Source organism: Haliotis cracherodii, unplaced genomic scaffold (genome assembly GCF_022045235.1).
Source record: "Haliotis cracherodii isolate W230 unplaced genomic scaffold, xgHalCrac1.p SCAF_13, whole genome shotgun sequence".
Classification (NCBI taxonomy): Eukaryota; Metazoa; Mollusca; class Gastropoda; order Lepetellida; family Haliotidae; genus Haliotis; species Haliotis cracherodii.
In genome coordinates, this window is record NW_027266268.1 from 40,613,242 (window position 1) to 40,638,122 (window position 24,881).

General features: G+C 42.7%; 1 protein-coding gene across 1 annotated transcript in view; it reads left to right on the forward strand.

Moving 5' to 3' along the window:
- The window catches only part of LOC139459935 (carboxyl-terminal PDZ ligand of neuronal nitric oxide synthase protein-like), a 215,285-nt gene that overhangs the window by 171,678 nt on the left and 18,726 nt on the right, over positions 1-24,881 (forward strand). The window contains exon 6 of the mRNA XM_071241670.1: positions 20,975-21,122. Coding sequence (XP_071097771.1) covers positions 20,975-21,122 — 148 coding nt within the window. The remainder of the gene's footprint in view (positions 1-20,974; positions 21,123-24,881) is intronic.

Genomic DNA, 24,881 nt, shown 5'->3' on the forward strand with positions numbered 1-24,881 from the left:
GGTAATAATGTCATGCATGCGTTTGTCAGACATTTAAACTCAAATGTTGAACAACACATTTATCAATTGGATTTAAAGATCTACACCTTTCAGTAATGTCTGACGGGAATGATTGCAGTGGGGCCACAGTTTCTCAATTTCAACAAAGAAGTCAAGATCAATTGCACAAGATTCTGCCACTTATCTCCTAAACCTGTCAAGATGGCGTGGTGTTCTTCAAGGCCCTCTTCAAGGGGTTCCTGCTATTCCCCAGACTCCCCCGTATCAACACAGCGGGCAATAATTGTGTTATCACCTAATATGACTATCTATCACCTTGACTGCTTTAATTGTTTATTTTTGCATGAAACTAGAAGACTTGAAAGAGCACTTTTGCTTGGAATGGGCTGTTTTGTCTGTAATCTTGTTAACGACCTTGAAGGCTTCACTTACGACATGATACTTTATTTGATTTTATTATATGTGTTGTGAGAGCAGATTGAAGGGATGTTGGTGCTGTGACAAACTTCAAAGCTTGCACAGCTCACTGATTTAGGCCTAGCAGGGTATTTTGTCCAACCAATATCTTTACCTTCAGCATTAATCTCAACTGTTACATGTAGAGAAATAAGTCCACATTCGTGGGATGTCGTTTCCGGTGTCGTCCTCGGTAACAATGCTTAAAACTAAATTCACTCCCTTAAACATGGTGTGTTGTAGCTGTGAGGAGTTGAAAACTTTCTGAAGATTTGTAAACTGCTCCGAATAAACATTCACTGGCAATACTCTTTGTTCAACACCCCACACACATCCTGTGCCCTCTCTGCAGCCCATATGGGGGGACGGGTGGCCCAGTTAAACAGGCGCCTCATTTCCCATTGAGGAGTTTGAGTCCTGTTTCTCGGCTTGTCAGGACCAAAGTTTTCACCCAAGTGTTGAGGGACTGCGAAGTGCATCACTTCGGGCTTTCCTTCGGTATCCCACTCACACACGGTCATATGGCTGGACACCAGCAATAGAAACTATCGTTTTTAGTCCACAAGTCCTTATGATGATAACGTATAGCAAATAGCAGATTTCTTCTAGTCCTCGTGATACCTTAACTTTTGGGCAGTTGGCAAGGACTATAGGACCAGTGTCAATTTTTATTACTGAATGCTGTTCCAAGCGGTGCTAAACTAAACAAAAGTCACTCACTCACTCACTCACTCACTCTACAAGCAATCCACCACCCCCCATCCTAGCCTTGCTCTAAGGCTGTACTGAAAGAAAAGTTCATGGATGTGTAGTAATTCTATCCTCCTAATAAGCAAGTCTAGGTACAGTCTAAGGATTCCAGTCTCTTGTAGAGACAACTTGTTCTTATCATTTACATATCTAGAAATTATGATTTAAACTAATAGTTATTAGAGAAGTTCTACCCCCACCCAAGCCGTCCTACCCCCCCACCCCTAGGCTAGACATCCAGGTGTATACCCCATGTTGTGGGTCTGCCGAGATACTGTGTTCAAGACAGTAATGGTGATATTGCTTCACGGCCAGCGTCCCACCCCTAGGCTAGACATCCAGGTGTGTACCCCATGCTGTGGGTCTGCCGAGATACTGTGTTCAAGACAGTAATGGTGATATTGCTTCACGGCCAGCGTCCCACCCCTAGGCTAGACATCCAGGTGTGTACCCCATGTTGTGGGTCTGCCAAGATACTATGTTCAAGGCAGTAATGGTGATATTGCTTCACGGCCAGCGTCCCACCCCTAGGCTAGACATCCAGGTGTGTACCCCATGTTGTGGGTCTGCCGAGATACTGTGTTCAAGGCAGTAATGGTGATATTGCTTCACGGCCAGCGTCCCACCCCTAGGCTAGACATCCAGGTGTGTACCCCATGCTGTGGGTCTGCCGAGATACTGTGTTCAAGGCAGTAATGGTGATATTGCTTCACGGCCAGTGTCCCCCCCTCCCCTAGGCTAGACATCCAGGTGTGTACCCTGTGTTGTGGGTCTGCCGAGATACTGTGTTCAAGACAGTAATGGTGATATTGCTTCACGGCCAGCGTCCCACCCCACAGGGGGGTTCTGCCTCATATATCACTGTAATTGTATTGATGCGGAGGCAGGCAGTGTGAGATAGATAACCCTTATCCTTCACAGATATCAGACATACTTGAAATGTCGGTACCGATAACACAACACTGTATAATGTGGAGCAATGTGCTGTATGGAGGGATCCGTCTGACGGTGTCGGAGAGTTTACATCCATGGAAGTATGTCCCTCAGAACTCCAAGTCTGCATCCTCCTCCGTGATGAAGGGGAAAAAAGTCCTGAAACATTGTTACTAACAATAAAGCAGTTGTATACTACTCAAAACATGTTAAGGAAACCTCACGATTGGAGTGAGTGAGTGAGTATGGTTTTACGCCGATTTTAGCAATATCCCAGCAATATCACGGTGGGGGAACCAGAAATGGGCTTCACACATTGTACCCATGTCGGGAATTGAATCCGGGTCTTTGGCGTGACAAGCAAACGCTTTTACCACAAGACTACCCGACCGCCCCTCCCATTATTTGAAGGCCACGTGTGTGAGGCAATACCGACCAGCCATGACAGGTTATAGTCATGTGAAAGAATCGGTTGTTCTTTAACTTCTTTTGAATAGTATAACCTAATCAAGGTTTTTCATGGTGCAGAAGGGCAGTCGGGTAGCCTAGTGGTTAAATCGTTCGCTCGTCACGCCGAAGACCCGGGTTCGATTTCCGACATGGGTACAATGTGTGAAGCCCATTTCTGGTGTTCCCCGCCGTGATATTGCTGGAATATTGGTAAAAGCGGCGTAAATCCATACTCACTCACTCACTCATGGTGCAGAAAAATGGACACAGACATAAAAATATATTGCAAACCTGAGGGACTCACAGTGATAGTCATTGTGCCAACTTCATCTCAAGAAATATGAGGGTCCTGTAAATAAAGTAGTTATCAAATCTTACAGTACACTGATCTACGGGAGCCTCATGTTTCTTGTAATGACTCTTGAAAGTGAGTTATTAGTTGCCCCTAGTCCTGCACCATTACTGTGGAATTTATATTTTTTAGGTATTTTTTTTATACGAAAAGCCTAGGCAAGTCTAGATCAAACTAACCAAGTCTAGTTTGCTTGATTCCATGAAAACAGCAGAAGAGGAAAGGTTCTATAAAAAAAATATTTTAAAGACATGTTTTCATTGACTAAGTGTTAGTCTAGTGGTCCCTGGCCCCTAGTTTTGTTGGTCTAGGTATATAGACAGTTTCATGTTTTCATGTTTCATGTTCTTTCAAGTTCAAGGGGCGGTCAGGTAGCCTAGTGGTTAAAGCGTGGTTCGTGGTTCGAAGACACAGGTTCAATTTCCGACATAGGTACAATGTGTGAAGCCCATTTCTGGTGTCCCCCGCTGTGATATTGCTAAAAGCGGTGTAAAACCATACTCGCTCACTCACTCACTCACTCAAGGGGCGGTCGGCTAGCCTTGTGGTTAAAGCTTTTGCTCGTGACCCCAAAGACCCGGGTTCAATTCCTGACATGGGTACAATGTGTGAAGCCCATTTCTGGTGTCCCCCCACTGTGATATTGCTGGAATATTGCTAAAAACGGCATAAAACCAAACTGACTGACTGAGTCACTCACAGACTCCAAATTCAAATTCCCTGTGTCAAAGACTCAATGGGTTAAGTAGAATGTATTTGGTTAATCAGTAATCTGTTGACTGATGCAAGTTAACCCAGAAAACAGAAATGGTCTCAACTGTTGATTTCCCTACTAATATTTTATTGTAATGAGTGAGTGAGTGAGTTAGGTTTAAAACACTTCAAACAGTATTTCAGTTGTATCGTGTCGTGTCAGTTTAATGTGAGAGGAGAGTGAAAGTGATACAGGTCTGTCTAACAGACATTTACCACATCGGTGAAACCCACGAGTACTGGTACCCCGGAACCATAGCCAGGTTAAACAGGGAATCAAACTCACAGTCATTGGTTTATGACAACTGGCATGACATAACGTGCTACACCTTAGTCCACTGGGCCACCTGTGCTCCCCGATATGGTAACAGGTAACTGAGCTTTGTTTTTGTTAAATAATTTGTTCCAGAAAAGACAGAACACGAAAATTTTGCTTCAGGAAAGAAAATAGTTGACATAAAGGGCTCTGTACAGTTCTGATAAACCTGTTGTCTGGGGTCAGATTTCACTGGATTAAGCTGACTTTCAGTCTGGTGATGTCAGTTGCCATGGTAACATGATGGCGATCCAGTAAAGCCTGACTGAGTAGGTATCAGGTAGCTGGTGTTAGGAAATGTTTATTGGTCTCCAAGTTCAGGAATTGCAGTAAACTCAAAATGGCGAGAAATAATCGGTGGAAAACAAGTGTAAATTTGTCTTGTGATATTTGCTTTGCTCGAACTTAAATGTCAAATGTGTCTTTAAAATGATAAATGGTCTCATTGAAATGTTCAAAACAGATTGATATTTGAAAGGGTTAATTAAGGAAGGAGGGAAGAAGTGGAGAAATGTCAGTAGAAATGTCTCCACAGATCTTCAACTAGGGGACCGACCAATTGATACCCTGGAGGGGAATGGGGATTTTATCCCCCAAAATAAACTGTCCTCATAATTCTACCAAGAAATATTTTTATTCAGACTGATGGAAAAAGAAAGAAATGTTCTGCCATGAAAAATACATTGTTGCAATAGGAAAAAATGTTGAATGTATTTGGTGGGGACGATGAAAAAGTGTTACCTAAAACAGGTTTTTTTGGCATAAAAAAAATAATACAATCCTAAGACCAATCCCCCCGCCCCTCCCCTCCTTATTTACCATAATAACAAATGTCAATATAAATTCTGTCATGAGTTGCATGGTCGTTTTGTCTGGAACCAGGGCAACGAATGTGATCACAATCAGTTGAATCAAGCCAGGTGTTACCGCAACAACCCGCTCCGCTGAACTTGTGTAAAACAAGATAAGATAACTCCGCCTGTCTCTGTTGGCCATTCGCGCCGTTCAAGTGCTGGTTCCGCTACATGGCAACATGTTTAATTCTTGTAATTAAGCACATCAGGAGGGCAGGGGTGTGGTGGTTGTGGAGTGCTATGAACAGGATGGGTGAAGTAGGTAGGTGCTATATTTACTCAGGTGATCTAGATGGAGCTGGTACCAGCTGCTGCTGCTGATATTCAGAGAAGATGGGAACGTGTGTCTGCTAGAAGATGCAGCATTAGAAACTTTAGAGTTTTAGCCCTCTAGTCCTTATAATGATAACATTTAGCAAAACCCTTAAAAATGGCAAATTTCTACTTGTTCTTATGATACCTCAACTATTGGGCAGTTTGGCAAGGACTATCTGACTAGTGCTAATTTAGAAGGCTGATGTAAGCATCTCCGTGTGTCCTCGTTGCCCGATGAACAGATCAGCCCGATAGAACTCACATCTTACTCTTCCACTCCTATGTTTCAGCAGACCTGCCTTCAATGGCTTATAGACTGTTGTCGATTTAATAGACCTTTGATTTCATTCAACTCTGTGATCCTTGTCAGTTTCTTCATTTTTAAATGTCAATGATGTTCAAAGCAGACAAATATATTGTGTGTGATTGAGCCTGCCCATAACTTTGTGAAGTTTTGAAGGAATTAAAAGAGAAAAAATATGTCTTTGATGTTTTTGAACATCTTTTGATGACATCACAAACAATGAAATCATCAACTTTGGAGCTACATGTGGCATCATGTTCACCTCCATGTCACATGACTGCCTGGAGAACAGAAGGTCGGTATTCACCTCCATGTCACATGACTGCCTGGAGAACAGAAGGTCGGTATTCACCTCCATGTCACATGACTGCCTGGAGAACAGAAGGTCGGTATTCACCTCCATGTCACATGACTGCCTGGAGAACAGAAGATCGGTATTCACCTCCATGTCACATGACTGCCTGGAGAACAGAAGGTCGGTATTCACCTCCATGTCACATGACTGCCTGGAGAACAGAAGGTCGGTATTCACCTCCATATCACATGACTGCCTGGAGAACAGAAGGTCGGTATTCACCTCCATGTCACATGACTGCCTGGAGAACAGAAGGTCGGTATTCACCTCCATGTCACATGACTGCCTGGAGAACAGAAGGTCGGGGGTTTAATCCTCAGCCATGTCATACCAAAAGATTGTGTAAGTTGGTACTTGTTGTTACCCTTCCTGGCCCTCAGCATTAAGGGACTAAAACTGGACTGGTCGGCTCAGAGTCAGTATTTTGTGTCAGAGTGGGGTGTTCATGTTAAACTGCGGTATGGTAAGTCAGTGGGTTCAAACTAGTAGACAAGTAGTACAAGTAGACACACACACACTTCGATATATAAATGCAATAATCTTGACCACGATGTTAAAGCCCATTTCACCTCCCCTATATCACAGGACCATCATATTCACTCATCAACCCAGACACAGGAACTGTGGGACGATGTGCATGACATAGCTTTATGTCCGTGTAACATTGAGCATGACAACCCTGGGGTCACTTCCTGTCACCCACAGTGCCTTTCCCTTGGAAGGTCATGTGACTGCCAAGCAGCCGAGACCAGAAGGAAACATTCAGGCTTTCCTAACGGGAAACAATTACAAAATTCAGTTCTACTTTTACTTGATCTGAAAGAGTGCCATCTGTATATTGATTTTGTTTTCTGTACCGAACATCTCATGATTGTTTCGTGAATGCCTCGAAATATGATTACAGTATTAAATGATTAAAATGACATCGCAGTCAGAGAGGAAATGCCAGATCCAAATGTGATTGTAATCTTGTATGAAAGAAAGGATCATTCATTTGATTCCAGATCTCATAGCCAGACAGTCATTTCCCAAATGTGTCATTTTTTATTAATTTGTGTTTTTTTGACTCAGACAGTTCCTGTTCTTCCTGACGGCATCAATGTTCATTATTTACCAGAATGGAAGCTTCAGTAGTTTTGTCAGTTTGATTATAACCGAATCATTTCTACACAGGATATACATACGTTATACAGGAGTGTGAGTGTTATGATTGCACCACGCTGTTCCCCCCCACATGACTGGGTTCACCAGCCCTCCACCGCGGCAGTAACGACACACATGTTTACCCATGCTCCACGCTGCCAGACTTCCAGATTGGGTGCAACTGTAGAGATGAGATGTGATGTGAGAGTTGATCTACAGGTGTAGGGTTGTCAGTAGATACACTATCGGGTATGTTTACATAGAAGTGTGCTACACTTTGGTCAGAGGTTAGCGGCAACGGTGTGGTCTGGTTGTCGTGGTAACAGAAGTGCATATTGCACCTTCAAGAGCGGGAATTGTTAGTCATGTTGGCTGTTTGTCCCAAGAAGCGTCCAAAACACAGCAAGAAGGTGCGTAGTTTCACTTTATTTCTTGACTCATATAATGTTCAGATGTCAGTAGGTGTTGGTGGAGGATATGTCACAAATGTTTACATGTCTTGTCAACGATCTTGAAGGGTGCATGGATGGCCCAGTTGTCCGAGGCACCACAATTTGCTGTGCGGAGTTGTGTCCCTTAGACATGCCAGAAACCCATAACCCTGGGTTTGATCCCGGTTTTCCTAGATCATGTCCCTAGGTTAGCACCATACCCGTGCTCGTGGGTTTGTCAAGGTTTTAAACCTCTGAGACCTGCATCACTTCAGGCTTTCCTCCCACATCATGCTGCCTCAGTGATATAACTGTCCTTTCAAAGCTGCAGTAAACCAAACGCAAAAACTTTCCTTGCTGACATTAATTAAGCAAGGCACTTCCAGATTTCCATATAAATTGCTTTATTTATTGTTTAACAAGACACTCAGCAATATTGTTGCTATACTCGTACAAAGAAGTGATTGATATTATGAGCAATGAAATACATCATCAATGACGTGCAATTAACCACATCACATGTGGTTGGCTGTAACACTAACAAGCACGGGATGCTGTCTGTCTATTTGTACGAGGAGTCCCCAGGGGTAGGTGTAAGTCACTGACAAGCACTGGATGCTGTCTGTCTATTTGTACGAGTAGTCCCCAGGGGCTAGTTGTAAGTCACCACCAAGCAGATCATGAAGATGAGGTGCCCACCATCCTTACAAGACGTGTGATTCCTTGAGCACAAACCATGTTCCATATCACTCTGACATCGCAATGTTTCCTGGAAATGAACCCGGTGGGTTGAAATTTGAAAAATTATTTTCTTGCTTCTGTTAAAAATCTAGTATATTGCTGAATTCGGTATAAAATAACAGTCACTGACAGCACTTCTGGAAATTTGTTTCTTTAGGATTAGTACAAAGGACTTCTTTCACTGGTTCCCTGAGTGTTTAGCTTGTCCTGCTTGGACGAGAGATAAATTTTTACTATGTTTACATTTTTTGTCAGTTTTATTCAGTTCTGAATTTTAGCAGAATTGAAACAATGAGAATTGGTTCAGAAATATAGCCCTCCAATGCTGCTAGTCAATGAGGACTGCCTCATTGTTGTTTTTTCTTGTCCTCAGGACAATTTAATAGTCTCAGGCTTGTGGACCAGCTTGAATTTCAGAGGCAGGACTTTGAACCTTCAGGAGAAAGAGCTTCATTTTACTGCTTTCTGCTGATGTGTTCTCATTTGTACTGCTTTGTACTGCTTTGTTCTGCTCTGTTCTGCTTTGCTGCTTGGATTTCTAAATGTCTGAGATCTGTGATCTGCCCCGGATCACTTCTAGGTGTAAAACATTCAACCCTCCTTCAATATTTTTCCATAGACTTCTATTGTTGACGTTATCTATTTTTTTTAACAACCCCTAGGCTTTCAACAGCTATTACACAAAAATGCAGCTAAGCCTTTTCCAAGTGCAAGAAGCAAATATGAAGAATTTATTGTTAAAAATTGCCCACTTGGGACATTGATGTGCTGGTGGATTTGATGGCTGCAATGTTACAAGCATCATCTGTGTTGGTTCAGAATGTCATCATTCATATATGTATTGCGCTGACACTTAGTGATTGTGTAATCATTCACCTGCATAGCGAGTGAGTATGGCTTTTATGCCGCTTTTAGCAATATTCCAGCAATTTCACAACGGGGACACCAGAAATGGGCTTCTACATTATGCCCATGTGGGGGATAGAACCCAGGTTTTCGGGCGTGACGAGCAAACACTTTAACCACTAGACTACCCGACTGCCTTCAGCTGCATAGAATACTGAACTCTTGTCACTACATACGTTTGAAACCTTGTTCCAATTCCATGATACACAAGTTAACGAAGATGAATATTATTTACAAAGAGTTTCGAGGAAAAAACAACTTGTACTTCTCTGCCTAAAATAAAGAAAAAAACATTCTGTAGATTTTACCACACTTAATTGAATTTGAAACCAATCTGTTTCAATAAGAGGTGGTTATTGTGAATTGATACCTCTGATTGACCAATCAGAAACATGTATTTTTCAAATGTCATGTTGGATTTACCCTTTTGTGAAGGGTAGTTAAAGCCAAAAGTGTTCATATTAGAAAAGTAGAGAAAGGCATAGATTTGGACATATTTCAGTTTCACCTTGATGGCCGGACGGCTGCGTCTCTGTAGTCATGCAGTAGACATTTTTCAAATTACTTTCCAACTAGGAAAATAAAATAAACTGTTAACTGGTCAGCCATCTGAAGTTCTTGGGTGCTGTTGGTGATACCAATCTAAGCTGTGAAGGATAAGCTGGTTCCTGGAGGGAGGCAGGGTCTGGGACAAGGTCTGGCACCGGGGTGACCTCTTGACCCTCGTTACAACAATAGCCCAACCTAAACCCACTCCTCCTCTCATCTCCTGTCTTTATTGTCTGGGGGTGAGGGTGGCCCAGTCGTCTAAGGTGCTGCAATTTGCTTTGCAGAGTTGTGTCCCTTAGGCACTCAAGCAGCATATGATTGTGGGTTCGATTCCTAGTTTGTCCAGATTATGTTACTAGGTTTGTCTGCACCATATCCATGCTGGTTGGTTACACCAAAGTGGTAAACATCAGAGACCTGCATCACTTTGGCTTTCCTCCCATTTCAAGCTGACATGCCGTGATATGACTGGAATACTGTTAAAAGAGTCACTAAACCCAACTCATTCACTCACTCTTTACTGTCTGTATCTAAATGAGCTGGACACCAACATCACAACACACTAGACATGTTGATCTCACCACCCATCTTGACACAACACCACAACACACTATAACAAATAACTCCAATTAATTTGAAAAGGAGATCCAGTGAAATGGGAGATTCAGAACCTGAGGAATATCTAGACTTGCTTCATTTATGACTTTTGCATTACAAAAAGGGCTGGGCGGAAAGAAAATTATATGTTCCAGGGACTGCGAGACAGGCTTACCATCTGTCATATGAACTTACATTACAGTTGGGTTAATTAAATTACCAAAATGCCAGTCTATTTAGAAGCAGTCAGTTGTTTTCTGCAGCTGGAATAAGTATTACACAATCACACTTTTAATATGCGATGTCACCAGAATTCAGAAAAAATTTAGGGAGCCATCTCAGTCCAGTCCCCCCCCCCCCCCCCCCCCCCTCCCTCCTGATCCTCTGCCCGTCTCGTGCTCTGCCAATCTCATAAACCTGACGGTCCTATCCCCCACCCCCCCCCAGGTCTCATCCGAGTCTGGCTGGCTCATCAAGGTTTGTGCTATTGTTTTTATAAAGTTCAAAGCCATCATTATCATAGGTGTGGCCCTCTTTATTACCTGGAGTGTAAAACCAGCCTGCAGTTCTCCGTTATTAGGGCAGCTCGTATATCAAGCATATTTGATTCCTTTGAACTTTGTGCATCATCTATTGACAGTGAGGTCCTGATGGCGTTGCCAGAGTAGCAGCATCGCCTGTGGAATAGTCAGGAGACATGATTCACTCTGATGACCATCTGTTTCATTTCTTATACTTCATCACTGATTGGTGGGTTCAGTTTATAACCTATGAATCCATCATGAAATCTGGGATGGTATATTTTCCAGTCCTCTTTGTTGTGTGGACCACCCTGGGGGGTGATGATGACATGAATAATACACTGGGTCTGATAGTGAACACACTTTCTGGGCTTGTTTGTATTTCAGCATTTCCTAAGTTGATGTATTGCGTTACAGACTAGAGTTACGTACACTCTTTCCCAGACCCTGAGAATAAAATTGAAAAAGGAGTCCGACTCAAGTCTAGAAGAATTTGGCAAGTCTACATTGCTTCAGTTCTAGGACATTAGGGATTGTTCTGGGCTCCATTTGGATTTTTTTGTTTTGTTTTGTAGATATATGTTTATAAAATAAGATCACTATATTTCTGTGACTATTTGAGTGAAATGCCAGTCTAAGAGTTATGATATGGGTTGGAACGATTGCCTTGTTATTCACTTGGTGCTGTGGTGAGACTAGATGCCCAGATGCCGGACAGTTGGGTCAGTGGATTGGATGGTCATGTTTGGTGACTTGGTTGGTCCGGTGTCATCGTACGCTGTCCTCGTGGGATGTTCCTAATATCAATCACTGGTTTGTGTGTTCCAGACTTTATAATTTACATCTGTGTCATAGATCTGGAATAGTAGTGTAGCAATTGTTAAAAAACAACAAAATGCAAACATTAACAAGATGTAGGATATTGATTTTTGTCTATTCTTTGTCATGATCAATCAATCAATCAGTCATCAAACAAACCAGTGATCAATCTTGAAATTTGAACCAGTTTCCAACACTAGCAACATGACTGTTGTGAAGTGAGTGTGTGAGTTAGTGTATATGGTTTGTGTACATTTAACAATATTACAATCACCATGATCAAGCTTCATAATGGGAATTGAACTCAGTACCTTTGTGTGACGGGCATCCACATAATCTGCTGAACTACTTGTTTTCCATAAATATTAGAGTTGATGTTCTGCCTGTTTAGTTCTTCTATCTGAGATGACATATATGTGTTGATTGATGTGGGTGTTGCGTGAGGATGACCCTCCCCTCCCCTCCCCTCCCCTCCCGACCCCCTCCCGACCCCCTCCCCACCTCCTCACACACATTACTGTCAGGTACCTCAGTTCATCTTGCAGTAGTTTATCTATCTCCCCACTGGGGAGTCTCCTGAAGGGAGGTAATCCATACTTCTGACAGATTTCATTCAAGAAAACAAATACATATATAGACAGAGAATCAGCTGTTATTGAAAGCATAACTCTGATTGTTTTTCTGACTTCACTGCTGAGATTGTCGGAGTCCCCGAGGAAGTGTTTTCATGTTTTCACGACCCGTAACCTTTCTGATGTTACATGTAGCATTATGCTGGGATGGAGGTGCAAGTGATGCATAATAAGCACCATGATGCTGGGATGGAGGTGCAAGTGATGCTTAATAAGCACCATGATGTCAGTGCTGTGTTTTGCTGGTAGTGAGTGAGTGAGTGAGGTTTTACGCCGCTTTTAGTAATATTCCAGCAATAACACGGCAGGGGACACCAGAAATGGGCTTCACATATTGTACCCATGTCGGGAATCAAACCCGGGTCTTTGGCGTGACGAGCGAATGCTCTAACCACTAGGCTACCCGACCGCCCCCTGCTGGTTGTGAGGGAAATCTATCAAAACACAATCAGGAAACCCAACTTTTGCTGTGATGATGGATGATACGAATCTCGTTATCGAGTGGAAGGTTTCCATTTACTTGACGACTTGTTGGCATGATTAAATCTCCTGCTTTTGAAAGTCTAGGGACAGATGAGACGTGTGTGTTTGAGTGATGTTTGGAGGCAGCGATGTATGTAGAGTGTAGATGATATTGCTATCTGATGTGTGTAGACCATGGACGATGTTGCTATCTTATGTAGGTGTGAAAATGTTGATGCAGCATTTAAGGAACTGTTCACAGAGATATGGTTAAGACCTGATGAATCATTCTGAGCTGTCATATAGACCATATCTCATGTAAAACATAGCTCACATAGAGCATAGCTCACACAGGACATAGTTGTTGGGAGCATAGCTCACATAGAACATAGTTGTTTGGAGCATAGCTGACATAGAACATCTTTAGAACATAGTTGACATAGAGCATAGCTGATATAAAGCATAGCTAAAACATAACTGACATAGGGCATAGCTGACATAGAGCATAGCTCACATAGAACATAGATGTTTGGAGCATAGTTGACATAGAACATCTTTAGAACATAGTTGACATAGAGCATAGCTGATATAAAGCATAGCTAAAACATAACTGACATAGGGCATAGCTGACATAGAGCATAGCTTGAACATAGGTGACATAGAACATAGCTGACATAGACCATAGCTAGAACATAGGTGACATAGAGCATAGCTGACATGGAACATAGTTTAATAGAACATCGCTGACCTAGAGACTAGCTAAAACATAGCTGACAAAAAGCATAGTTGATTAGAGCATAGCTATGCTCTACGTCAGCTATGCTCACATTTCTCTGGTTAAGAAATGAGAGGTGTTGTTCAGCTATGCTGGTTAAGAAGCGAGAGGGGGAAGTGAGTTAAAAAGTTCTGGCAACTTAACACAGAAGATTGCGGGGATGCTAAAAATGAAATATTAACTATGGTTTTGATCTTAGAGGGTTTAGATAGGCTGCAGCAGATGGCTTCCATGGTGAAACAATCGGCTGTGTTACCTGGGGAACATCTGGCAGGAAGTGTTTCTCACATGCAGGGTTTGTTCGTGAGGGCAGGTAACACGATCGGGTACAGACGTGGGGAAGGTAGGCATCGGTACTACTTATCTCTATTGTTGAAAACCTGGCATATCTGAGCATTGAGGTGTGGGTTACTGTGGTATCGGTTACCGTGGCGATGTGTTGAGTGAAAGTGTGGAGCTCTTCACTGCAAGAAGGTAGATTGTGGTCACCTGGTGGAAGCTGACCTACCATGCTGGCGGTGTACTGGTCAGCTGTGGTCAGACTCTCAGTGTGGATGTAGCAGTTTGTAAACAAGATATGGCTGCAGTCAGGATGGGTGTGGGATTCAGGCAGCCCAAGATGGGGAAAAAGGTTTGTCACGTTGTGCAGTTCGTGATTATGTTCAGCTGGGTTTCATTGGGCTCTGTCGTTCTGGAATCTGCATGATCCAGGAAACAGTTCTTGTCAAAGGGAGATCCACGTTCCCGGCTGCCTGTGGTGTTATATTGAGAGAACCCAGTACTCTACTCCTGATTGATCGATTTGGTGATTTTGATGATTATTTTAAGTGATTTATGCAAATGTCATTAAAATCAACTTGACATTTTCATTGAAGATTAATGAGTTTCTGATGACTTTCAGATTTCTTGAAGTCATTAATTCAGGACTTAACACATTAACTTTTCTTTAGAGATGTTTGATTTTTTCTTGATTGTGGTCTTCTTTGGTGATTAAGTTTTATCTTTCAAGAAAACTATCTCAAAGCCATTATGGGGGCATAGAATAATCAAAAAAGCATTTTATGGTCTACAGGTTTTCCTCAATTTGAAAAAAAACAGAAATATGTCTTTGTCATCCAATAGCCATGTGTTATCCCATAGCAATGTTGACTGAACCCAAGCCGAAAAACTATCACTTTTTTCAAGAATATTTCACTTTTTGCAAGGATATTTCACTTCCCGGGGAAAGACGTTTGATCTTGAGCCAACTGCTAACAGTGAGGTTAAAAGCTTAGCTTCATGGGAGAAGAAATTGGATTTAGGGAGCCATTTTCTTCTTAAATTAAGTTTAGTGTATGTCGTGGTGAAGTCTTGAAAGGTTGCATGTTGTCAGGAAGATTTGTTAAGGAGTTCATGTCTGAATACTGTTGTGAGGCATCTAATGGAAGAGTTGATCCCCCCTCCTCCACCTCACTCCTGCCCTCCCTATACCCTCCCGGACTCCCCGACCCTCCCTATACCCTCCCGGACTCACTGACCCTCCCTATACCCTCCCTATACTCTCCCTATACCCTCCCTGACTCACTGACCCTCCCTATACCCTCCCTATACCCTCCCTGACTCACTGACCCTCCCTATACCCTCCCGGACTCCCAGACCCTCCACTTCCTGTCCCCTCCCTCCTCTACCTATACCCTCCCTGACTCACTGACCCTCCCTATACCCTCCCTCCTCTACCTATTCCCCCTCTCCTCTACCTATACCTTCCCTTCTCTACCTATACCTTCCCTTCTCTACCTATACCCTCCCTTTTCTACCTATTCCCCCCCTCCTATACCTATACCTTCCCTCCCCTCCCTATACCCTCCCTTCTCTATCTATACCCTCCCTCTGTACCTATACCCTCCCTTCTCTACCTGTACCTTCCCTCCTCTACCTATTCCCTCCCTTCTCTACCTATACCCTCCCTCCTCTACCTGTACCCTCCCTTCTCTACCTATACCCTCCCTTCTCTACCTATACCTTCCCTTCTCTACCTATACCCTCCCTCCTCTACCTATACCCTCCCTCCTCTACCTGTACCCTCCCTTCTCTACCTATACCCTCCCTTCTCTACCTATACCTTCCCTTCTCTACCTATACCCTCCCTCCTCTACCTCTACCCTCCCTCCTCTACCTGTACCCTCCCTTCTCTACCTATACCCTACCTCCTCTACCTATACCCTCCCTTCTCTACCTCTACCCTCCCTCCTCTACCTCTACCCTCCCTACTCTACCTCTACCCTCCCTTCTCTACCTCTACCCTCCCTCCTCTACCTCTACCCTCCCTACTCTACCTCTACCCTCCCTCCTCTACCTATACCCTCCCTTCTCTACCTCTACCCTCCCTCCTCTACCTCTACCCTCCCTCCTCTACCTATACCCTCCCTCCTCTACCTCTACCCTCCCTCCTCTACCTCTACCCTCCCTACTCTACCTGTACCCTCCCTCCTCTACCTGTACCCTCCCTCCTCTACCTATACCCTCCCTCCTCTACCTCTACCCTCCCTGACTCCCTCTATGAGCTGTGTAATGTAGTGACTTGGGTATGCTTCTCTTCGATGTTGGCAAATTGTTCATCTTTTTTGGATAAAGTCTGATTAGAGTCAAAGAGGAAGAGAAGCAGTCACATCGTGGACGAGCGGCCTGGGAATTAAAACGACTAAACATTAACGAGGGGACACTCTGTGGTGACACGAAGCTTTCATTTCAGGAAGTTCTTAAGAGCTCAGGTCTTATTGGATAATTTCATTTCTACATTTCATCAGTTTAGATAATGGAGGGTAACCATTTGCTTCGACTGTAGAATGTGCCGGGTGATTGGATGATCCTAGGACTGGGGACATCGTAGGAACGTTGTTATTATCCCTGATTACTTCACAGAGACCTACTGACCTCATGGCCGAGCCTCCTTGGAAAGATCAGATTTTAGCCTTGAGGAATGGTTGGATGTTTTTAAAACAGAAATTAGATTTAAACATGAAAAGAAGAGAACCCATGCATGGAGATTTGTATGGAGGTATTGTGATTGATCGTGACGTGATGGAGGATGATGATGTTGACACTGTTTGTCTGTGTAATGATGTAATCAACGAGGATGTTCATCGTGATTTGTTGTTAATTAGTCCAATTTCTCACTGCGAATACAGAGCGGGAGGAGACTTTGGGAGACTGATCGCCAGTCAACTGGTGACGGGCACTTAATCCTTCCCCTTCATGTAAGTTACTCAGGTTGGGAAACTGTTCAGAAGTTTGAAAATATTTCAGTTTTAAGTGTAAGAAAAGTAGTGTAATAAAATGTATTAATGGTGAGCAGCTGCAAGTTTTATTCTTGTTGTCAGGATATCCCACCATGCAGCATTAGAAATTGGCAATAGTCCTGTAGTCCTTGCCAAACTGCCCAATAGTTAGGTATTATGAGGACCAGTAGAAATTTGCCATTTTTAAGGGTTTTGCTACATGTTTTCATTATAAGGACTTCTGGACTGAAAATGTTAGTTTCTACCGCTGCCATGGAGTACAATGATTTGTATTGTTTACCTTATTTGGACGGTGTTAGTGATGTCATTCGAATCTTATTGTGATGTAAGATCGGAATGCCGTCACACTAGGAAAGACTAGAATAATTGTTAATGTCAAATCGACAATATGGTTTTCTGAGGCGGCAGTCGTGATCTGTGCATTTCTCTAAAAGGAGGCACAAAAGTATGAAGAAATAAGGGTAATGAAGGAATGATTACACTCGAGTGTGTGGCATATTGATTTCATTAAACCTGTGTAAGAATTTATGTATTACCCTTGAGAAATACAAAAATAACCCTCGTTTTGTAAAATCGGTATGACACACCTGCAATTGTAATAAACTGTGTTCGGGGACTTGTGTTTGTCAGGTGGGTTGACTAACATTGTTCATTTGTTGGTTCACAATGCACTCAGCACTATTCCAGCTTTATAGCAGTGGCCTGTAAGTATTCAAGTCTAGATCAGACGATCAAGTGATTACTATGAGCTGAGACCCAACACATCGAGTCGGACCACCCAGTCACCGGTAATAGCTTGCTGCATGCGTCACCTTTGATAGGCTGTTAGGGACCTATTCTAACCTTTGTCAGCACCAGATATATAACCCGTGCTTGTGGGGTTCATCAGAAGGGTAAACATCTGAGACAGGCATCATGATCACTGGCTTTCCTCCCACATCATGCTGATATGCCATGATGGAACTGGAATACGGTTAAAAGCGGTGTTAAACCCAATTCACTCACTCTAACTACCATCTGTTGCCTGTAATAGTTTCCTGGGAACATTGATGAAAGCTAATTCTAACGCGGAATCCCCAAGGTCATGGGCCTCAATGTAGGTCCGACTGTGAATTGGTTGATTGTGTGTCATTCTACCCCGATGGCGTGGATTGTCTCTCATGATATCAATCACGGGTTTGTCTGTTCAGAATAGAGATTATTTTCAGGCCGCCTTCATTTAGTTGTAATATTGTTGAATGAGGCTTTAAGCATAAACCACCCCCCTCCAAAGAAAACTCAGGTAGTATAGACATCAAATAGGCCATCTACTGATGGCCTCTCTCACACATGACTCTTACGCCAAGAGAGCTTGAACGTGATAAAACTTGAACATTATTGTTGTCTGCCATCACATCGACATGATTCGTAAAATCTGACATGACCGAATTAAAAGCAGTCATGTGGCCGATATATATTGTTTTATTTATGGTGCAGCAAGACGGAGGTCCAACGCTTGGCCAGGTTATTCCTTCTCCACGGAGTGATGTTTTATTGTAAATCAAAGCTGATCAATGAATGCGAACAAGACTTGAAATACCGGCTCTTAAAATACGAGGTCACATTCGGTTGCATGGTAATCAAGGAAGAGGAACTTTCAATAATTTCCTTCTTTTGGAAATGGTTTCTTAAGATTGACAGAATTTGCCAGAAATCTTTACGTAAATAACTCTTCAAGTCCCGTGAGTAAAAAATAACAGCCCATAAATTGATTTGATTCAATGTTGAGATTAACGGACATTCGTGACAGGTTGTGGAGGTGGCCATCTTGGTTGAAGGCTCTTTCTTCAGTGACGCCACTCAATGATTGCCTCATGTTTCTTCTAAATATTTAGGGGAAACAGCTCCCCGTATTGGCTTCCCAAAGAAACCATGAGTTCATGTTTGTGTTTTAATGATGGGGTCGAATCACATTGAGGAAAATGATTTCTAAACAGTTTAGACTCCTTCACAATTATTGCTTCTTAATTATTTAAATTTTTAGATTGACACTGGATAAAGTGTTTTTGTCTCATTCCACTCTATCTATTAGTCTGTGATGAGGCATTTTTTGTAACCTGTCAAATTCTTAATTCATGTCATATTTTTTTTAGGAGATTAAAGGTCATGGAAGTAAGCCGTGCAATGGGCTGAGGGAATATATGAGATGTGATTAGTTGAAAGTAAATAGTAGTGTGAAGAAAATAGTTTAAGCACGGATTTGACTTTGATTGGTTGACAACAGGGTGTATTTCATTGACTGCCGAGAGTATTTTAGTGTTGACAGTATTTTAGCTGAATTTTATTATTTTTTGAGTTCACAAGTTACAAAGAATTATTTTCATTGAAACGTGTGTGACCCTTAATTATATCCGTCTTGTGATCCTGATCAGGGTGAATTGTGTATATTACAAGTGAAGTCACCCAACTCGCTCGCTCACTCACTCACTCACTCACTCACTCACTCCATCGTGCTTCCATCCTGGTCTTTGTCACATAGCAATATCCAATATCGTTTTGCCCTAGGAGATATTTTCAAGATATTTTTTATCATTCTTGTGCAAAAATATATTAAGATGTTATAAACCATGCAATTTTTTGTGAGGAAGAGTATCAGATTCATGCAGCCACTTGCATCATGTAATGCAACTTTTTTTTTATACCTGGAAGATTTCCCTTGTTCAGAGTTGTGTGGCCGATAGTATGTACCAGGTTTGCTTCAGAACTTCTGAGTAATTTTGAGTTTTTGTGAAACATGTCACTTCATGAGAGCTTGAGTTGGTGAAATTCATTTAAAAACTGTTAGTTGTAAAGAAACAGTATCTTGAAAACTTGTTGTCTCCTGATTGGAAGCTGAAGCAGTGTGTCAAGCACTGATTCAAGCATGGTGGCCTCCTTGCCAGGAGATTGGTATGGTTGGACAACTGATTTTGGCTCAGTAAAGGACCTCAGATGAATGATTAACATTTTGAATTGTTCAAGGTGTTTGTTGTTCACGGGGCAGCAGGAGATGGGGAAGGAGAGCGAGATGAAAGAGGGGAAAAAGTAATGTATTAGAGAGATGAATGGGGAAATGGAGAGAAAGACGACAGACAGCAAGTGTGTCAAGTTTTTCTCGATTATCATTCAGAGATGACTATTGAAAAATGTTATTAATTTTCACTCCTTTTCCCCTCCAGGACATCAGTTTCTCATTGTATGATGCAAGTGAATGGGAAAACGTGATAGGAATGTTTGTTGTTTTAAGTCTTTTTATTATGTGGCAACAATTAGTATGGCATGGCAACAGTTTATGTGTCCCGGCATGGCAACGGTTGATGTGTCCCGGCATGGCAACGGTTGATGTGTCCCGACATGGCAACAGTTGATGTCTCTGGGCATGGCAACGGTTGATGTGTCCCGGCATGGCAACGGTTGATGTGTCCCGGCATGGCAACAGTTTATGTGTCTGGGCATGGCAACAGTTGATATCAATCAGGTCCTGTTGCCCTCCTTAGGTCATAAGCAGTGAGGTTTATCAAAATATGATATTTCTTTTTTTTTTATTCAAGTCCATTAGTGATGGCTGACTGTAGTGACAAATGTAGTGATGGCTGACTGTAGTGACAAATGTAGTGATGGCTGATTGTAGTGACAAATGTAGTGATGGCTGACTGTAGTGACAAATGTAGTGATGGCTGATTGTAGTGACAAATGTAGTGATGGCTGATTGTAGTGACAAATGTAGTGATGGCTGACTGTAGTGACAAATGTAGTGATGGCTGATTGTAGTGACAAATGTAGTGATGACTGACTGTAGTGACAAATGTAGTGATGACTGACTGTAGTGACAAATGTAGTGATGACTGACTGTAGTGACAAATGTAGTGATGGCTGACTGTAGTGACAAATGTAGTGATGACTGACTGTAGTGACAAATGTAGTGATGGCTGACTGTAGTGACAAATGTAGTGATGACTGACTGTAGTGACAAATGTAGTGATGGCTGATTGTAGTGACAAATGTAGTGATGGCTGACTGTAGTGACAAATGTAGTGATGGCTGATTGTAGTGACAAATGTAGTGATGGCTGATTGTAGTGACAAATGTAGTGATGACTGACTGTAGTGACAAATGTAGTGATGACTGACTGTAGTGATGACTGGTGGTGACTTTTACTCAGGTATTGCTGAAACACTCTCTAAGATTTGGTCATCTGTATCTCAGCTTGGGAAAGTGTTTTGTCTTAACAGGCGCATGTACATGGTCATCCTTGTTGTTTCAGAGTCAGGCGATGCGCATTGTGCGTACAATCGGCCAGGCGTTCGAGGTCTGTCACAAGCTCACCATCCAGACCTCGCCAAACACAGAGATCGAGGAAACAAACAGCGATCGGTCATCGGAGGACAACGAAAGAAGAATCACTCTCAAAAGTAAGTCATAAACATATGACTTACATAAACCCTGGATGTCATATCTGAAAAATGTTTGCTTGTTTGCTGTTTAACACCACTCTCAGCAATATTCCAGCTTTATGACGGAGGTCTGTAAATAATCTAGTCTGGACCGATTGGCATCATGAGCATCGATCCTATTCGTCGCCTCTTACGACAAGCATAGTCGCCGTTTACGGCAAGCATGGGTTGCTGAAGACCTATCCTTCCCTGGATCTTCACAGGTCCTGCAACATGTTATAAATACAGTAAACTACAGTTATAACGGGAGAAAAGGGGGAACTAATTTTCGTTCGTTATAACCGTAGTTCGTTGTAAGCATGTATTCAGTATAGCTACAGCAAATAGTCATGACAAAAAAAAAAAATAGCACTGTGATGACATGATATTGTAATTAGTCATGGATGTGTATTTCCTCCCCAAGTAACAATGTCTAGTATGTCTAGGTCTATTGTCAGTGAATGGTTTAGAGATAAAATGCTTCTTGTAATTAATCCCAATATGACTCTAAAACAGAGATTTGCTGGGGGTCTTCACTGACTTGAAGTGTATAGAGTGTACAGGGTAGGCTCCACATGCATCTGTTGTAGGGAGGTACACCTGACCTGTTGCCAACTGATTCAGGAAGGTTTGAAGTGTATTGAGTGTACAGGGTAGGCTCCACATGCATCTGTTGTAGGGTGGTACACCTGACCTGTTGCCAACTGATTCAGGAAGGTTTGAAGTGTATACAGTGTACAGGGTAGGCTCCACATGCATCTGTTGTAGGAGTAGCGGTAGGGTTGTACACTTGAAACCTGCGTGATTCCCATGCAACCTTTTGAGTTGAGTTGATTGGTTCAGCTGTGTCATATGGCCCTGTGACGCAGGGGTAGCATTATGCAGATGGCTGTTACAATGAATGCTCGTTCCACCCGTGACGAACAAGTCTGGTTGTTGATGAAATATACTGATAGCTAATTAGAGAGATGTTTTATTCATGCACCGATTGTCTTTAAATGTAATATCCAGTTATGTATGACTGTTTAATAATCTCATACCAACTTTGACTGGAGTAGGTTCGATAGTTTTTCAGATATTGTAGTAAACGTCGGTACCTTAAATTAACTTCCAGACTATATATGATTAATATATGATATATAATATATATACATACATGTATATATATATATATATATATATATGTCAAGCATTTGTGATAAACAAATCTGCAAGGTTGCTATATTGACTTTACTTGCCCTTTAAATAATTTGTTAGATAGCCTGTAAAATCTTTCTATGCAAATTTCATGGCCTTGAAGTGAGATTGAGGCAAGTCTTCTTGACATTGTCATATAGTTGTTCCTTCTGAAGGAGGAACCAGACAAGGAATATTAATGGATCTGTATTCACTTATTCACCACAGAGTGTGCGACTGTTTTCAAATGAACGAAATGTAACTCTGTAGTTAATGATGATACTGTAAGATCGAATGACATATTTTGAATCATGCCAGTGTAAACTATGAACACATCAATGACATCAGCAGTACCCAGAATTCCCCACAATCAAATACAGCTGCATAGCATGAGGACTTGAGATGCTTGTTTCCAAGGTTACGGAAGTTATTCAGAAGACTGCATTGTTGATCTCATGGTACATACACAGCGAGTGGTCCATTGCACAAACATCATCCATTGTGATCCTTATCATCTGTAGGTGATCTTCCCCACAATGTACATCCATCTCCCCCTCCCCTTCCCCCCACAACCACCCAACCTCACCCCACACCGACTCCCTCCCCACAACTCCCACACCTCACCCTTCCCCCTCCCTCCCCACCTCTCCACAACTCCCACACCTACTCCCTCCCCACCTCACCCCACAACTCCCACCTCACCCTACTCCCTCGTCACCCCACCCTTACCCCACAATTCCCATACCTACTGCATCTCACCCCCTCCTGACCAAACCTCACCCCACACCTACTCCCTTCACACCTACCCCACCTTATCCTACTCTTTCCCCACCCAACCTCACCCCACAACTCCCACACCTACCCCCATCTCACCACACAAACCTCAGCCCTTGCCCTCCATCACACCCCACCTACCAATCTGGTCTACCAAGCACCTGTTGGAAGCCACACCAGCCCTCTGCTATGTGCAGTTATCATCATCTACTGACAGTGCCTTCCACACAACTGGCTTACAGACTGATAGTGCATTCCACACAACCATCTCTCAAGCTGATACCGCTTTCTGCACAACTGCCTCACATACCTGCATCAGCTGTCCAAATATCCAATGGTTTGGTTCCATGGGGTTATTGATGTTGCTTGAGACTGGGCCTGCCAGTATTTATGATGGGCAATGAACCCACATCAAGAAGCAAGCATTCTCTAAGATCATACCTTATCTGCATGCAGTAGCTCCCAAGCCTGAATGTCTTGTCCATCTGTTTTGTCCTAATATGCAGGTCATGGGTGGCCCAGTTGTCTAAGGTGCCGTGATTTGCTGTGCAGAGTAGCATCTCTTGGGCATGCCAGAATCCTATGATTGTGGGTTCAAATCCTGGTTCGCCCCGATTATGTTTCTAGGTTTTCAGCACCAACACAATACCCGTGCTCGAGGGTTTCACCGAAGTGGTAAACGTCTGAGACCTGCATCACTTCAGGCTTTTCTCCCACATTATAACTGGAATACTGTTAGAAGCAGCGTTAAAGCCAACTCCCTCACTCACTCACTCATTGGGTGTTCGGTATGGAAGAAACGTAGATTTTCTGACCAAAGTTGTTGCCGATGAGTCCTTGAAGTCTTTTAATAGAGTTGAGATGGTTACAAGCCTCAAGAAAAAGGGATTCAAAGTGTGATTTAAGTTTGTGTTCAAATACGTTCATGAGTGCCTAGCGTAGTATCGGGTCATAGAACCTCACTCACCTCTCCAGTACTGGAAACAGTAAGGGTGGACTGATGCCTATATGTAGACACTCCTCCTGTCACAATGTCAGTATATACCAATGGATTTAACACGTCCACTGGTCCGTTAGTCCAAGACTAGTGAAAATCTAGAGGGACGAGTTGTTTTCTCCCCATATCTGGGGCAGTGGGGTGGCCTTGTGGTTAAAGCGTTCACTCGTCACGCCGAAGGCCCGGGTTCGATTCCCTGCATGGGTTCTATCTGTGAATCTCATTTTTGGTGTAAAACCGTACTCGCTTAACTCTCCCCAAATCTAGTTATTTCACACACACCACTCATCTCTGAAATGAGCTGCACGGGGATGACTAACAGTGTCTACATTCATATCAGATGTGATTATCTGACAATTATGTGTTAATTATTTTCACTCTCTTGATGTGTTGTTATTTTAAAAAGGGTGAAAAAGAGTTTCTGATTCCTTACTCTCGATAGCAAATCTGATAACAATTGATTAAAATTTTGCCATCTCAGCGATTGAATCTTTGGCTCCGATGAGACCAGCAGGCTGGGAAATGTGCTCGCTCATATGTGAAGTGGTTGTTAGCTAGATTAATTCCTCAGATAGCTGCTGCTTCCTTCCTCTACTATCAGTAGTTGTAGGGGAAGCAGTACAGGCAGATATGTTTCCGTATCACCCGGGCAGAGTGGAACAGGATTCCTTAACACAAATCTCCAGAAGATTTCATTTTATTTGGAAATTGCAGAATATTCACCACTGATGCACTCCTGCAGGAACTAACCTTTGAACCCCAAGAAGAAGTGAAGATTTGAGTAATTCCTT